At 31.9% G+C, this 18,443-nt stretch overlaps 1 protein-coding gene and 1 long non-coding RNA gene across 2 annotated transcripts; one reads left to right on the plus strand and one right to left on the minus strand.

The window, feature by feature from the left end:
• Window positions 1-4,845: 4,845 nt before the first annotated feature.
• LOC145967001 (uncharacterized) lies at window positions 4,846-8,632 on the plus strand. Its single transcript, XR_014437265.1, has 5 exons — window positions 4,846-4,860; window positions 7,162-7,275; window positions 7,579-7,688; window positions 7,890-8,020; window positions 8,216-8,632. It is a non-coding gene; the product is annotated as an uncharacterized LOC145967001 (long non-coding RNA).
• Window positions 8,633-15,213: 6,581 nt separating this feature from the next.
• On the minus strand, window positions 15,214-17,961 carry LOC145966126 (endocuticle structural glycoprotein SgAbd-2). The gene is made up of 4 exons (XM_083089934.1): window positions 17,802-17,961; window positions 17,028-17,158; window positions 16,347-16,494; window positions 15,214-15,696 (listed from the first exon to the last, which is right to left on the minus strand). The coding sequence occupies exons 1-4, from the start codon at window positions 17,811-17,813 to the stop codon at window positions 15,448-15,450; spliced, it is 540 nt and encodes a 179-aa protein (XP_082946060.1). The 5' UTR covers window positions 17,814-17,961; the 3' UTR covers window positions 15,214-15,447.
• Between the last annotated feature and the right edge of the window lie 482 nt (window positions 17,962-18,443).

Below are 18,443 nucleotides of genomic sequence, written 5' to 3' on the forward strand. Positions count from 1 at the left end.
AAGCAAATTGACCAATCATGATTGAGCAGTAAGGCAGCCATATTAAAACGTAAGAAAACGTAAGAATTCCGATTGGTCGATTTCCTTACTGACTACGTTTTACTGCTTACGTATTTTTGTGCGCCAGGGCCCTAAGACTTAAGAAATTGATCAATCACAGTTGAGTATTCTCTTAATACTTGATTGTGATTGGTCAATTTCTTAAGTCTTACGCCTTAAAATCTCATTGTAGACGAGGCTTAAGGGCTCCTGCACACAGGACGCGGCAACACTTGCCGCGCGGCGGAAGCCGACGCGATAGCCAATACAAAAGTTGGATTGAGTTCAACTTTGACGCGTGGTGGATGTTATGTATCTGCTGATTGGCTATCGCGTCGACTTCCGCCGCACGGCAAGCGTTGCCACGTCCTGTGTGCAAAAGCCCTAAGGACCTGAGCACAAAGATGTTGTAACTCATAGACCTTATAAGTATGGACTAGGCAATTGCCTATAGTTTCTGTAGAGAAGCAGTGTCCGGAGGAGGTTAGAGAGAGAAACATACTTTTTAGTACTTCTCTCTCTACAACTGTCCGGACACTGTCCGGACACTTGTAGAGAGAGAAGTACCAAAAAGTATGTTTCTCTCTCTAACCTCCTCCGGACACAGTCTGATACGTATTGCCAGTCCATATCTGTAAGGTCTATGTTGTAACTGTTTCCGACAAAGTCGTATGCGTAAGTCGGAGACGTTAGTCAACGCACAAGGATTTTACGTAAACGTAAGACCGTATCTTGTATTGCATGTTATGCGATACCTACGTTTACGTAAAATCCTTGTGCGTTGACTAACGTCTCCGACTTACGCATACGACTTTGTCGGAAACAGTTACGACATCTTTGTGCTCAGGCCCTAAGGCGCTACGGCAATGTTTGTGCGCTGGCCCTTATGTCTCGAGTCTTATGCATAGACTTATATAATAGACCGCGCCATCTTATGGGCGCACGCACGCCGACATAGAAGGACAGAGATAGTGATGGAGTCGTCCGCTCTCTCTCATATTTGAGAGAGAGTGGGAGAAGACGGAGAAGACGGAGAAGGCGGAGAAGGCACTATATCTTATTCTATCTTATTCTCTCCTTTATCCCCACCTTATCACATTTAGACAGAGAGAGCACAACTCCAGCTATTGCTCTCTCACTTTTGTGCCAGCGTGGGTTGCTCTCACGGTTGGCTTGGTCTATTATATAAGTCTATGGTCTTATGTATACGCGAACGTTTGTAAGAAATAAACGTTCGCGTATACATAAGACTCGAGACATAACACACAGTATTGTGCGTTATCTAAAGGTGAAAGCACATAAAATTGCATAGGCGCATAACCATAAGTATAAAGAAATTGATTGGTCCACAAATATATGCATAAGAAAATGAATCAATCAATTTTCTTATGCTTATGGTTATGTGCTCCTGCAATTTTATGTGCTTTCACCTTAAGACAAAGACTTAATGCATAAAACATAGTCTTAAAATTATAAGGCAGCCATTCTGCTCACGCCCTAAGACTACCAACTACCGACTACCGACCAGTGAACTCTATACTATACTGGAATGTGCACTGCCGTAGGAGAAAACGGGACGAGCGAGAGGGAAAAGTGGAACCATAGACATAGTAAGTATAGACCGAGCATCCATTGTATAAGCGTTAAGTATACGAAAAGAAAGACAAAAGATGTAAGATGAGTTTCTTTCTCTTTTCAATGCCGGAGGAGTGGGGAGCACTTCTCCTCATCTCAATAGGAAACGACGAACCGGCGCGAGGAGATGAAGAGAAGTGCTCCCCACTTCTCCGACATTGAAAAGAGAAAGAAACTCATCTTACATCTTTTGTCTTTCTTTTCGTATACTTAACGCTTATACAATGGATGCTCGGTCTATACTTACTATGTCTATGAGTGGAACAATACGTGTCCTTTTCTATCGTCGTACTCTTCGAGCTGAAAACATTGACTACGTTCAGTGCATATGTGTTGAGTTGAGTGATGATCAGTGTTGAAAGAGGTATACATGTGCATACATGTATGAAGTAACGAAGCTAACGAAGATCATGTTTGTAACGAAGATCATATAAAATGATCGACCAATCAAAATTTACTAGACGGAGACAGAAATCGTTCCAAAGCAACCTGTCCTTTTCTTTCGATGTCCCGAGCGCTAACAAAGGCAGTGCACATTCCAGTATAGTATAGAATTCACTGCTACCAACTTATTGTAGACCCGGCATTACGACCTACGACTCATTGAGTACGTTTACACGGCAACGTTAAATCAGGTTTAGTAACAACCGCTGTTGCAACTACTGGTGTTAGATGCCGTGTAAACCGTGCTTTACGCCGATGTTATTACACCAGTGTAGTAACGCTACTCCTGCTGAGGAAAAGGAATAGACTTACAAATCCGGCTTTAAGAAGACGTGTAAACGCTACGAGAGTTATGACAATCATTCGTATTAAGTTAGCCGGAAATTTTTCAGCCAACCAAAAATCTCCTTATGGAATCGTTTGTATTTCGTATGAAGATGTTTGAAGTGTGATTAAAAACGTTTGTGAGTAATTAGAATAATTATAAAAAATTAATCATTTTTACAGTATGTAGTTAGCCAACATAACTAAATATTAAAAATTCTCCTTATGAATCGTTTGTATTTCGTATGAAGAGTTTTGAAGTATAATTAAAAAGGTTTGTGAGTCATTCGTTTAATTTTAATTAAATTTTTTTATATTGTGAAGTTAGCCGGAAGCTATATAAAATGGACGCCGTCCTGTGATTGGTCGATTTGCTTATGGTAAATACTAAAATTTTCTCATGTGTACTGACTTTAAGTGTAAGCAAAACGAGCAAATTTATCTCTTTTGTAACTTTTAATCCATAACTAATTTATTATTAATTCCGCATAATCGCATAATATATCATGGATCGTGGATAAGCGTAGATAATTGAAATATGTTTTTCTACCAATAAATAAGTAAATCTTTTATAATTGTTTTATAATGTAGTCATCATTCAGAAAATGATCACAATTTGTGATTATGTATTTAATTGTTATTTTATATTCGCTTTCAAATAATAAACTATATAATAATAAAATTTATATAAAAAGATGGTAATATATGTAATCCAATTAATTATAATTGACAAAATAATTTCTTGTGAAAAAATAAAAGTAAAAAATATAGAAGAATTTTTTTTATAGCTTGTATAAAAAATCAGTTTTATGCTAAGTATATTATAATTTTCTGGACTGTAGTAATATTTAATATATAATTTTTGCTATATAAATATATATTTCTGATATAAAATCTATTTCTACAGATAGTAAGATCGGCTGAGTCATGTCACAGAATATCGGAAGGCTTACATCAAAATGCGAGAGAGAGGAGATGGCATATATCAATATGAATCCATTGCTGATGTTGTAAGAGCAAAAATAGATATCTCTGTAGATTTTATTATTTTTGCATCCGAAAACTTGAAAGTTGCCCATGCCTTATCGGAAGTAAGTCTTTTGTATTTTCAAATATATATAAGCGCACATTTTTAGCATATTCTTTTATGTTATCATTTTTTTTTGTTAATTATTATTGATTATTATTGATTACTTTGTTAATTGACAATAATTAACAAAGTAATCAATAATAATCAATAATAATTAACAAAAAAAATGATAACATAAAAGAATATGCTAAAAATGTGCGCTTATATATACATATTTGAAAATACATCTTACTATCTGTAGAAATAGATTTTATATCAGAAATATATATTTATATAGCAAAAATTATATATTAAATATTACTACAGTCCAGAAAATTATAATATACTTAGCATAAAACTGATTTTTTATACAAGCTATAAAAAAAATTCTATATTTTTTACTTTTATTTTTTCACAAGAAATTATTTTGTCAATTATAATTAATTGGATTACATATATTACCATCTTTTTATATAAATTTTATTATTATATAGTTTATTATTTGAAAGCGAATATAAAATAACAATTAAATACATAATCACAAATTGTGATCATTTTCTGAATGATGACTACATTATAAAACAATTATAAAAGATTTACTTATTTATTGGTAGAAAAACATATTTCAATTATCTACGCTTATCCACGATCCATGATATATTATGCGATTATGCGGAATTAATAATAAATTAGTTATGGATTAAAAGTTACAAAAGAGATAAATTTGCTCGTTTTGCTTACACTTAAAGTCAGTACACATGAGAACATTTTAGTATTTACCATAAGCAAATCGACCAATCACAGGACGGCGTCCATTTTATATAGCTTCCGGCTAACTTCAATATAAAAAAATTTAATTAAAATTAAACGAATGACTCACAAACCTTTTTAATTATACTTCAAAACTCTTCATACGAAATACAAACGATTCATAAGGAGAATTTTTAATATTTAGTTATGTTGGCTAACTACATACTGTAAAAATGATTAATTTTTTATAATTATTCTAATTACTCACAAACGTTTTTAATCACACTTCAAACATCTTCATACGAAATACAAACGATTCCATAAGGAGATTTTTGGTTGGCTGAAAAATTTCCGGCTAACTTAATACGAATATGACAATCGTATTGCCAACCTGAATAATCAAGTATCAACGAGTGACGAGTACTAGTATACAAAAACTGCCAATAAGTTAAAGTAAAGAGGAATAGTGATAAAATAAATCCTTGCGTGTAAACGAACATCACTTTTAGGGAGTTATAACTACGATTGTTACTAAACCAGATTAATGTTGCCGTGTAAACGTACTCATTGTTCCACTACCTGATTTCAATATAAGAAAGGTAAACAATGTCAAACGACAACATAGTTTATATACGGTGTCATAAAATTACATATTATTCATTAGATATTTTTTGTTTATAACTTTTTAATAAACATAATGACCACCGACTAAAACCTTCACAATATTACTCAGTGATGATCTTGATAACATATGTGAGAATTATTGAAATCGGGAGGTGGTCCGTATAAGTAAATAATTACCATGAATATTTTACGACATATTTTTTATAGTTTATATAAAATTATGGTAAATATTTACCTTTACACAGCCAACCCCAAATGACTTGACCTTGACATATATTGTCAAGGTCACTGCCCTGAGTAACATTCAAAAAATTTTAGGCGTCGCTCGTTGTTTATAAAAAAGTTATAAAGAAAAAAAGTTTCACGGATTTCACGTTATCTTTAAACATCTTGTGCACTTAATGGAATGTTTTTTTGACATATACGCGGTTATTTCCCATACAGCACAGGTAGATCCTGACTATGTACTCAGTATATCGCAAACGTAGATTGTGTATATCCCACTAATATTCAATGTACGTACTATGATATTTTGAGAATGTACGGAGGATGTTCCTATGTCTGCCTTAGAAACCTACTCAGTATATACTCAGAATATTTCTTGGTATATTATGAGTATATTTTTAGAATATTTTAAGCATATTTTTACATTAATAAATTATATATGAATATAGAAGACAGTTGGACTATATATAGAATAAAAAATAGATTCTTCATGTAAAAAATAAATAAAAATGTAAAATTATTTACTTTATAAATAAAGCTTCAGACAAAAATGTTATTTCTAATAGATGAATATAAAACGTTTAAAAAACACCTATTAGTGTTTATTAAATGATTCTTATTGAAATATTTATCTCGATAATCTATGTACAATCATGTAAGTACACTCGGCAATAGAAATACTTTAATAAACGCAGTAAATGGATTATTTCTCATTTTAATTTCAAATAATCTTTTTAATATTCTGAATCCCAACAAGGAATCCAGAACAACTAAACTACTAAACAAATGAAAAATTTTAAATTAAGTCAGTTTATTATAAATTAAACTGACTAAAAAGAAAAAAGAAGAAACTTTGGAATTCATGTTAGTACCAGTCCTTTATGTCCACCATGTTTCACCAAAAATTAAGTACGAGTTTGGTGGCGCGCGTAGCGGCAAAATGAGAAAACACATGCAATATTATAGAGTATCCTGAAAATATACGAGAAAGAATATACTAATACGAGATATTCAAAGTATATTCTGAGAATATATGAAAAATAATATACAACAAGAGATGTTATGGGATTATTCTCAGTATATTACATCTGTAACGTATATTTACAGTATGAGTATAGAATATTCGAATGATATCATGTGCTGTGTGGGTTAATTACTTATTTTTCATTTTTAATAAGAAATATTTAATAAATTGGTAAATGGTTACTTTAGGTTACACAGCTCAAAAAATTTTTATTTTCACATATGTTGTAGAGGATACATTCCTAAGTAATACACCGTTTGAATTTTGCGGCGGTCTCTTTTCATTTCTGAGATATGCACTTTTGAAGTTTCATACTTTTATGTCATTTTTTCGTTATATCCTATTTATGTGTTTACATTTTTTGTTTACATTTGTTCATCACGGTTTCATATTATATTTTACTTGTGTGTTTATATTTTTTTGTTCACGTTTGCTCGTTGTCCCTTTCATGTCGCTAAGCTATAGAATTATTGTTTAGTTTCGCTAAATAAAAATTGTACATTTTATTTTACCTAAACTTTTAATAAGTGTTTGTATATAACTTCCTTCATTTTGCAAAGTACATGAGTGAACACCGCATGTTCCCCCCCATAGCGGGGGCTTCACTTTCGGAAGATCCCACACAGCACATGATATTATACGAATATTCTATATTCATACTGTGAATATACGTACTGTACGTAATATACGGAGGACATCTCTATAACATCTCTTGTAGTATATTATTTCTTGTATATTCCTAGAATATTCCCATAACATCTCTCGTAGTATATTATTTTTCGTATATTCTGAGGATATATAGTTTTATTGGTCCATATTCTGAATCCTCTTTTATTGATAAAAGTGCCTTTAAAAGTGGCTTATAAGCCTTCTGATTGGCTGTAAGCCACTTTTAGAGGCACTTTTATCGATAAAAGAGGATTCAGAATATGGACCATTATCTTTTATAGTATATTACTAGCCGTATATTCTCAGAATATACTTTTAATTTACGCGAATTTATATTGACGGATGTATATATATATAGCGATACCATTTTGATTACGTATTTCCCGTATTGTCGGCGCTGGTGTCTTTCTTCCTTTTACGTTGTTGGTGACCGGTGAAAACGTCCATGTGATTTCTCACATATTAATCGCAGGTAATCATTATTATTTCTTTCAAAATGTATTAAATCTATAACACAACATATTCTATAAAAGATATTTTCGTTTTAAAGATACTTGTATTTTTTATTCATATTTGATATTTACGATAAAATATTTTAAAGTCAAATAACCTCAAAACCGCATATTTTAAAACTTTATCTTATTGTGAATTTTTAGATTAGTGAGATATAAATACTTGTAATTCTTAAGTAATTATTATGAAACTTGTCATATACGTCAAAAAAGCGCAACTTGAAATATCTATATACTTATATGAAATTCTTTTTTTGTTGCAGCGTTGCCAAGAAAGAAGCGGAGAAAGAAAATAGAGAGAAATTTATGAGAGTCCACTCCTGCATATTTGCCTGTGGAAAGCTTCACATACAAGTGGGACATAAAACAAAGAGTAAGTATAGTAAATTATAATATAAACATTAAATTATAAAATATTAAATTATAAACATACTACTTTTTTCTTTTTATAATGTACCTTACATGCTTCTCTTTCAATTTACATGTGCATGTTACGTGTACATTACATATTTTTTTCTTTTAACAGCAATAGACATGCGCAAACATATTCTTATGTAAAATTCTTCTGTTGCAGCGTTGTCACAAGAAAGGGAGTGGAGAAGGAAAACAGAGAGAGAGAGAAAGACAGAAATTTCCAAAAGAGCACTCCTGCGACGTAATATTTCTCTGTGGAAAGTTCCACACACAAGTGGGACATAAAAAAGAGTGAGTACAATAATAAATTATACAAATATTAAATTATGCAATTCCATGTGCGATAGCCTTTTTTTCAACTATTTTTTACATCTACATATTAGAAATAAAGCGTATACTAATTTGTTATTTGATTAAAATTACATCATAGATATATTTGTTCTTATTTATTAAGAAATAACTAATGAGAATATGTTACTTTTTCAGGTGTGATACGAAGATCACATGTCAACGTGACGGATGAGCAGATTGCCTATAAAAGTATAGCTCGCCCATGCTAAAAAGCGCATGGAACGTTCCCGAAACATACAAGAATGAAAAGAATATAAAGCTAAAGTTTTGTTTCTAATAGTTAAAGACTGTTATTATTCTTATTTCTGTATTCTTTTTATTCACAAAGTAATTATATAGTTTCGAATATAAGACGAATATTGTATAGGATTCCGGTGCAATACGTGTGCAATTACAGCTTTAAGTAAAATTAAATAAATTTTATTATTAATTTTTATTTTGATACTTTGTAATAAAAAATGATAATATTAATTTAATAAGTGATAATAATATTAATTTAATAAGTGATATATAAATTTATAAAAAGATAAATAAATATATTTATTTACTGAACACAGAATACAAATTAATATAACTTAACCTATCCTAATCAATATACTAATAATATACTGATAATGATACACTAATAACATACTGAGTGACATTCTATAGATATACCGATAACATACTGCACGTTCCACTGACGATATTCTATGAATATGCTGCAGGATATTTATAACATATACTACGAACTATAATAAGTGGGACATAGGAACATTTTTAGCATGTACTCAGTATATCGTAGTACGTATATCGAATGTTTTCAGAATGTACGCAATATACCCACACGGAACATGACATCCATTAGAGGTCCATATAACCTCCATACTTCCATATGATCTCTATCTCCACGGTGTTCAATGGATCTCTAATAGAAATCATATTATCTCCACGGTAGATGTCGTTTGTAAATTCATCATGGATGTCCATTAGACGTCGGTTATGGATGTATGATAGATGTGTACACATTTCTCTTAACATAAATAATTTTTATTAATTATTTTTCCTAGTATTGGTAAATATTATTTTTTGTTACTTTATCTTATATCTCACTAATAATTATAGTCAGTGGAAGTAAAATTTCACTGTAAAATCAGTAATCGCGCTAGTTTGTTTGTTTACTGCTATGGTGCGCTCTTTTTCTCGTACTTGAGTTTTAGTCAAGTCACTTGAGAATTATATAAAGCTTGCAAAAGGCGACAGATAAAATTAAAAGTATTACTTCGATCTAATTTCTGATACAGTTTCAATAGAGGAACTTCAGATATTAAATCGATTTTATAAGTCGGACAAGTAAATGTCCGGCCAATAAACGAAAATGATCCGTTCATTATCTATTTGTTACTCCATATAACGTACATATGACATCTATGAAAGCTCGACAAAATATCTATAATTACTCCATATAACGTATATCTGACATCCATAAGAGCTCCACAAAATATCTATAATTACTCCATATAACGTACATATGACATCTATGAATACGTCTAATGGATGTCGAATGGAGGTATGAAATGCGGAACTGTGGATGTCTAGTAGATGTTTACGGGACGTTTCATGGACATCTAATGGAGGTTTCGAATCTCCATGTAGACGTCTAGTAGACGTCTAGTAGACATCCATTAGAGGTTTTTGTTTCGTGTGGGATACTTTTGCGATATTCTCCGAACATTCTAAGTATCTACATGTGCTGTTAGGGATATAACCTAATCCAACCCGTGTATAAAGTATGGAATATACCTGGCTTCGCATAAAAAGTTGCAAACTTATATAAACCATATGAACCATGTAAAGCAAAATGTCATATATCAAGGTAGTTCCTACACTTCAGACACAGGTTGGGTTAGGTTATATCTTCCGAAAGTGGAGCCTTCCCATAGGGGGGGGCGGAACATGCGGTATCCACGCATGTACTTTGCAAGACAAAGCAAAGTTTACAAATACATACAAGCGAGGTCTATTATTATACGCTTCCACATCCTCAATTATAATCGATATATATGCAAAGGTCAAAAAAATTGTGATCTTCAATACATTTATTCCTTTATAACTTTTAATACGAAATGTGTTATTGTACACGCACCGGCAGGAATGGTGTCCCGGTATGCTTGTGTGATGCTCACTGACGTCACACTCACACAAGCGAAGCGCGCATGTACGCGGGCCGGGCAGCGAGAGAAAAAGTGGGGGTAGAGTAGTGGGGGGCATTCCGATGTTGCGTCCTTCGCGCACGGCACAAGAGCGAAAGAGAAAGCACTATAAAGCGTGATACCGAGTTAGAGGTGTCCGATAGCCGTCTCTCTCGCTCGACGCTCGAACGAGAGAGTGCGAGCGAGACAGCTATATACCCCGCGGGACACCGCTATTTCTATACGTGTCTCTTGCGCTCTAGTATCGATATGTATACTTTTCTTTTCTTTCTTTAAGAAATGCGACTGAACCGCGTGCATCAAAGGCCGTCATTCATTCTATTAAATAATAATTAAATTATATAAAAAGATAAAATTAAATGAAGAATAAATTCTTGACTCACGTACGTGCGTGCTTCGCGTGTGTGCATATGACGTCGACCGTCAACACAAACATACCGGGACACCATTCCTGCCGGTGCGTGTACATGGTGTTCAAAAATTCTGTAAACCTTATAAAACTTCTTTTGTTTATAACTTTTTAATAAACAACGAGCGACGCCTAAAATCTTTTGGATGTTACTCAGGGCAGTGACAATATATGTCAAGGTCAAGTCATTTGGAGTTGGCTATGTAAAGGTAAATATTTACCATTTTATTATTAATCTTATCGTTAATCAAATTTACAGACTTCGATACGTGTATAATACAAATTAATTCAAGTGAGAAGGCGTCTAGACCTTGAATATACATATGTGCATACATACACACATACAGAAAATACATATAGAAAAAGTAACGTTGGCGACAAGACAAGAAATATTGTTTATAAATACATAGTTCATACAAGGTAAATATATATTGTGAGTAAATATACAGGGTGTTCATTTTAAAACTTACCCCGTTTATTTTACGATTTATTATTTTTTGCGAAAAATGCCAAAAGACGTCAATTTTGTTTTCGAGGGGGACATTTAAGTACATTAAATGCAACGAAATTGTTCATCCCCTTCGTTGGGGTAGCTATCCCTTCAAAAACCTTAAATGGCAAGAGAGGTCAAGTGATATATTATTTTAAATCTTTTCTCTATACAACAAATTCTCTATACAACTTTCTTTTTTTTACTTAAGATAATATTTTTCGAGAAATCGCACTTGGAAGTTTTAGGTGTCAAAAAAGTTTTACATATAATGATATAATTTGGAGTAGAATTTATTTATTAGTCATTTATTATAACAAATGCCAAAATGTTTTCCATTGTTTTCTAAACACTAATATAAATGATTCCCAAATTCTGAACGAACATTTTGAAAAAGACTTTTTTCTGTAGGGTCACTTAAAATTCGTTGTTTATGACACCAGTAGAAAATGTAAATGATTTGCGTCGAAGAATTGTACAAGAAGACAGCAGAGCTATTTCTGTCCAGCAGAGCTACTCCCTAAGAAACTTTTCAAAATATTCGTTCAGAATTTGAAAATCATTTATATTATTAGAAAACAATGAAGGACATTTTGAACATTTGTTATAAATGACTAATACATAAATTCTACTCTAAAATGTATCTTTATACGTAAAACTGTTTTGACACCTAAAACTTCCAAGTGTGATTTCTCGAAAAATATTCACTTAAATAAAAAAAAAGAAAGAGAATTATATAGAGAATCAAAAGATTTAAAATAATATATCACTTGACCTCTCTATTGCCATTTAAGATTTTTGAAAGAATAGCTACTCCAACGAAGGGAATGAAAAAGTTCATTGCATTTAATGTACTTAAATGTCCTCCTCGAAAACATTGATGTCACAAAATTGACATCAATGATTGAATCTTTTGGCATTTTTCGCAAAAAATAGTCAATCGTGAAATAAACGGGTGAAAAGTTTTCAAATGAACATCCTATATATAGCGGTATTAAAGGCATATTATTCGGCTTGATATAACGTGTGCTGTGACTTTGAACTCGTCGAAATATCTATACTCTCATTTTTTTTTTTTTTCATAAATATTTTAAGCTGAATTTTCTATATTTAATTTGACTTAATGACAATCATGCATATTAATTATATACATTTTGTCTAACTGATCATTAATTTATCAATTATTTTAATATAAAATTGTGAAAAGTAATCAACGCCGTGTCTGTTTATTAATATCTCAATCCGATATTAAAAAAAATTAAACTTACAATTAATATCTCAATCCGATATTAAAGAAAATTAAACTTACAATTAATTTTATAGATATAATGAATTGCACGCTTTATCATGTGCGTATTTGACAAAACCGAAGAAATTTTCTCATTTTTTACCCTTTTCGCCTTCTGTTCTAATGATCGATTCGATCGAACCTTTCGAGGAACCGCCCAAGTTGCGCTCCATGTGTTGGACGATCGGTCCTTGACCGGGATGATGCGTGCAAGAATGCAAAGTAACGAAAGAGAGGCCAAGATGTGCGTACAACACTTTCACTTTATCCGTCCCATCCTGCTTGTTCAGAATGATTCATTTAAGATGTGTTTACACACTTTCAGGTGATGCGCGATCCCTTTTTGCAATTTTATTTTACTGAAAACGAATTTCCTTTTTATCGATGCTTAAAAAATCAAATCAATATTTTTAAAATATTGTTAAGAAATGAAAAGAGTTAAATTATTAAAACAATATATCTAATATAAGAAAATATTTAATACTCTCTGAATTAATTACATGATAAAGAGAAAAGAGATAAATTTTATCTAAATTTTCAATTTGCTAATTCACAAATTTATTTAATGTAATAAATCTATCCATTCGTTTGCTCGTACATCGTGTAAACATAATTTCGAAGCGTTCGCTGCAGGTATGCGAACTTTAATAGTGCTCTTTCATTCTCGCGTGTTACATATGAAGAGGTCAGGGTGTATCCGTACCCTTGTTATCATTAGCTTACGTTGTTTTAGATCAGTCTTAGATCAGCTAGAATTCTTCATTTAGACATGATAAATTAACGCGCCAATTTTTTTCATTTGCACGAGTAATCGATAACGATAAAATTTATGACTTCTACTGTACATATATAAATTTTTTTTATAATATATCTTATTACATATATGTATGAATATATAACAATATATATTCATATTTTACGTTTTGTATATGTGTAAATAATGTAAAATATAAAAAATATATATATGATACAAAACATCAATATTTTTTAATATCAATTAATTATATTATGTCTGCTTAAGTTTTCAATTTGGAGATTTCGGAATTGTAAATTTAAATTTGAAGCGAGGACGATCAATGAAGATTATACGATGTGAAAGGCTCAATTGATTTTTCAGCAGCTGTTACGAAGTTGAACTTTACATACTACCTTTTCTCACAATCGTAAAAGTAATCGCAAATTTATGTTCTTCATACCCTTTCAATTCGCAAAGTAGAAGCTAATACATGACGAAAAAATAGACCATTACTAATTAATAATTGCATTTAATTAATAAGTTTTATTGCAATTTTGCGAAAACATTCAAAATAAGATAATTTTTTTTATGTGTAACAAAATATTTTTGCATTTATTGAAGCACATCATATATATATATATATATATATATATATATATATATATATATATATATGTACAGGGTGTCCCAGACCACCCGTACACCCCTTTTAAAATGAAAATAAGTAGCTTTTATCAAAAATCGCGAACAATTTTTAAGTAAATCGGGTACGCTCTATCAAATGGTGATATTTTCAACTTTTGATTCCGACCGAAAATACGCCATCCGGATCGAAAGTTGAATTTTTTTAGGGAAACATGTTACTTTTTATTACAGATTCGAATTGTACGTGAAAAAATAAGAAATTTTTGTATCAAACATTTTTTCTGAAAGTGCCTCTGAAAAGAAAAGTTCTCTACCATATTGCAAAATTCGCAATAATTATTAAGTTATAGGCAAAAATGTCTTAGAGTATAAGAAGCGGTAGACAGATCGCTTCTCATGCGCTGAGACATTTTTGCTTATAACTTAATAATTATTGCGAATTTTGCAATATGGTAGAGAACTTTTCTTTTCAGTTTGACCCAATCTATCACCACTTTTCGTTTGATCACTTAATAATCACACACTACAAGCGGTTTACCGCTTCTCATGCGCCGGGACATTTTTGCTTATTACTTAATAATTATTGCAAATTTTGCAAAATGGTAGAGGACTTTTCTTCTTAGTTTGACCCAATCTATCATCACTTTTCGTTTGGTCCCTCACGAATCGGACACCCTGTATATATATATATACACATATATGTACGTGTCTTTATGCTTTTGTTATCTGACGCATACAATAGTTTTTTCTTGCAAAGTATAATCGCGCGTTACAATTACTTATGTTTATTAGATCTCAGATTTTGTAGTAAATTATAGGCATCATAAAAACGAATAAGTACTTTTTTCGTATAAATACAATAACATGGCGTGTCTGTAAAACTGGCATTTTCTCGCCGTCGATGTATGTCATTGCATCAAATCAGACAGACGAAAAGCAATTTTAAAATTGTTTCTTTAAACTTTCGATCGCGTTTTATAAATTCTGAAGCTCGCGCGACTTTGACGCCAAACAAAAATATTATATAATATGTCATAATTTCAACATGAGTGGTGCTTGACATTAAGCATTCTTTCTTTCGTAGAATCATAGTCCCATTATTCTATGTTACCCTTCATTTTTCGTGGGAACATGTTATAATCGAACGAATAGAACATGTAACTATACATTACTCTTCCCACAAGGCATCTTCGAGTAATAATCGAACACGCAATCTACATATTATGACGTATAATAATGTGTCTCGAATTATCAAATGTCATCTGCTATAACGTTATATTAAAACGAAAAATCGTAAATATTATTGAATATATATTTTTCTCGATATCGATGTTGTGATAAACAGCAAAGGGGAAAAATCACATAAGAACAAATAAAAACAATATATACTGATTTATTGCACAACGAAAGTTACATTGCTGTAGGGGTCGATGTTATTATATCCACCATATTGTATCTTATGTACACGTATCACTTCGGATTAGAGGCTGGAAAGAAGATGATTCAAAGCCAACGATATATGTCTAGCCGAGCCTCCATTTAACAGATTCGCTTGGCTGTATCATGAGTGCGTCGTGAGAGATTTTGTAATCAAATGATGTGCGAAATTAGAATCTCCGGTAAGGGTTGGCGTTGTATACCGGTCCACTGAATCTCTGCTGAAACGGCTGCCGATCGTACTTCTCGTCATCGGGTCCGGGCGGATTCGCCGCGAGTGCTCTTCTGATGGCTTCCGGGATAGGGGGCGGCGTAGGAATGTGGGCACCCTGAGCGTGAAAGCCATTCTCGTCAGCTGTATATTCGATGGTGATGGGAGTACCATCAGGTGCAGGATACGAAAATCTGCCCTGGACCACCTGTCGAGATTTATATGTATAGATATAAAATATATTAGAAAAATAAATAAATAAAGATAGATATATATTATAATTAAAGCTTTTTGATTTCTTTTGATAATGTCAATTTTAGATCGATTATTATTAAGATTATTAGTAAGATCGATTATTACCAAAAAGTTTGACGTAATAAGTTTTTTTAAGAACATTAGAAAATTAATTAAATAAGTTTTCTCAAGTTTTTAAGAGAAACTGGATTTAATCAATATATTCCTGAATTTTTTAATTAAATAAATTTGATAATGAAAAAAATAAAAATTTTTAACCAATAAAAAATAAAATAGCAGCAAATATATAAATATTAGTGTATAGGAGCAAAACCAATTGATAAGCAATAAAGAGGAAAGAATAAAACTCAATCAAAATTAGCATGAAGAAGTGAAATTTGCATATTTATATAGGTAATATTAGTTTTTATCAGCTGCAGCACCTATATTTGTAATATAGAGATTACAGAAATTTAAATTTCTAATGAAAATTTCTAATGAAAGAATTAAGGTTTTTTTGCGTGTGACTTTTCGGACAAAATTAAATTATTTTACATAAATAGATTACACATGTATACATACATTAAATATGCACGAAATACAACAATGCAATATTATTATTACCTCCGTTTGACCCTGAGGTCCGGCTTGAGGGTATCCGCTTTCGGAGACTGAAATTCCATTTTCGGTTTCATAGCTGAAAGTGTAAGATCCGTCCGGTGATGTATCCTTTTGTTGGCTACGAATGCCTATAAAGGGCTTTGCGGCAGAGCTAAAAAAACAAATAATATATCCACAAAATCGTATCATTTCGCGTAACCTTGAATAAGTATTTTTATATTATATGTATTTAATATTATGAGAAAGCTATTTTAGTCTCGCGTTTACTTTTTATTTTAATGCTAAATGATAATTAGCTTAAAAAAACAATAACAGAAAAAAGCTATATAAAAATTAGTTTTATATACTTACAGTTTTTAACGGTACTTTAAAAAAAAATATCTCTATATACACATTGATATTAAAGCAATTTCCTACCTCAAATCTCTTTTACGACTAATAATGTTTTATGATAACGTTATATAAACGTATAATTTAAAAATTTTAACGTTATAATTTGAAAAATATTTTTATATCAATTAAATATAATTTTCTGATATAATATTAATTTATGTTATAATTTTGCAATCGCGGGACTTATGTTGTTCTAATGATATAATTCAAAGGAATAATTTTCCAATAAAATAATTTTCCGATTAAGTCATCGCAAAAGAATTATAACTTTAACGATTTAAACAGATTTACGTGTATTGTGGCTGCGGTTGCGGTTGCGGTTGATAGGGTCTCGGCGTTGCTCTATATGCATTTTGGTTGGGAAAACCACGGAAAGATCCGAATTGTCCGAAGACGCAGCTGAAGATTGCAAAGGCCAAGATCTGCAATTATATATTTAACCAATACACACGTAAATATTTAGAAAAATATTTTTTTTTGGATTTATATATATAATATATTAATTAATTTTTTATAAGTATATATATATATATATATAGAGGGAGATTAATACATGTTGATAACTAGAGACACACTAAAGTATTGATATCAATTAATTTTTGAATTATATAAAAGGCATTCGCGATATATTTCTTATATGAAAAAAATTTCGAGCAAACGATAAAAGCAATCTATATTTCGTGCGTTTAATCCGACAACAAAATATCACATTTTCTATTCGACATCTATTCAAATTCCGCTATTTAGGTATTTATTACTTGAAATTCCCCACTGTTCCCGTATTCTATAAGTTCAATCTTATCGATTGCGAAATACTTCGCTAAAAAAATGCCAATCTTGTGTAAACTCGCGCGCGAATCGTAATTTAGCGAAAAAATATTTAGTGTTTTTAAGATTTTTCATTTCATCGATCTATTGATCATCGCGCAATTTAAACATCTTCGTGCATCCACAGATGAATTAAAAGAAAAGAATAAGTAGAAAAAACACGCGAAAACTAGACACGGCAGGATCGCGATTGATATCCGGAAAATCAGTAGCGCTCTCGACGAAATAATCACTCACTAGATACTGCATGATGAAGGCGATTCGTGCCAGCTGTCGATTTGACGATCAAATCTATGTGATCCCGTACTGCGAGCATCACCGGCATTTATATGAAGACTAGGAGGATCTCTTCCCTTCCCATTCTCCCGATTTCTGCGTGGAATCGCTTGTTCGTGCTGTGAGAGGAGCATTCTCCTCTAACGGAGATCCCTCATCGTCCTCGTAATATTCCCATCCCACTTAGCAACCCCAACATATGCATACACGGTATCATCTCCGCAGCATCCTGACCGATGTGAATTCAATTTGCCGGGTCGATTACTTGTTAGCACACGTGTGTGTACGAATGCCCACGCCGGCTACTGTTTCAGCTTAATAGAGTCATTTGTTAACGTACTGAGCCTGCGAGAAATGACGATGTGGGTGTCATTGTAAGTAATGATATCGGGTGATATCGGTATGACTTCGCAGTCTAATTACTTCGATGAGGATCATATTTTTTATTTTGCTAAATTATTTATTTTGCTAATTTGCGACTGAATAATTAGGACAATCTTTCGCCGATCTTCTTTAAGAAACATATTATAATATACAGGGTGTCCCAGGTATCTTGCGTCCAAAAAAAAAAGGCAGATTCTCTGGCCAATTTAAAAACGAATT

This window comes from Camponotus vicinus, unplaced genomic scaffold (genome assembly GCF_025532165.1).
Source record: "Camponotus vicinus isolate PSW18456_S1 unplaced genomic scaffold, iyCamVici1.0 SCAF_2, whole genome shotgun sequence".
Taxonomy (NCBI): domain Eukaryota; kingdom Metazoa; phylum Arthropoda; class Insecta; order Hymenoptera; family Formicidae; genus Camponotus; species Camponotus vicinus.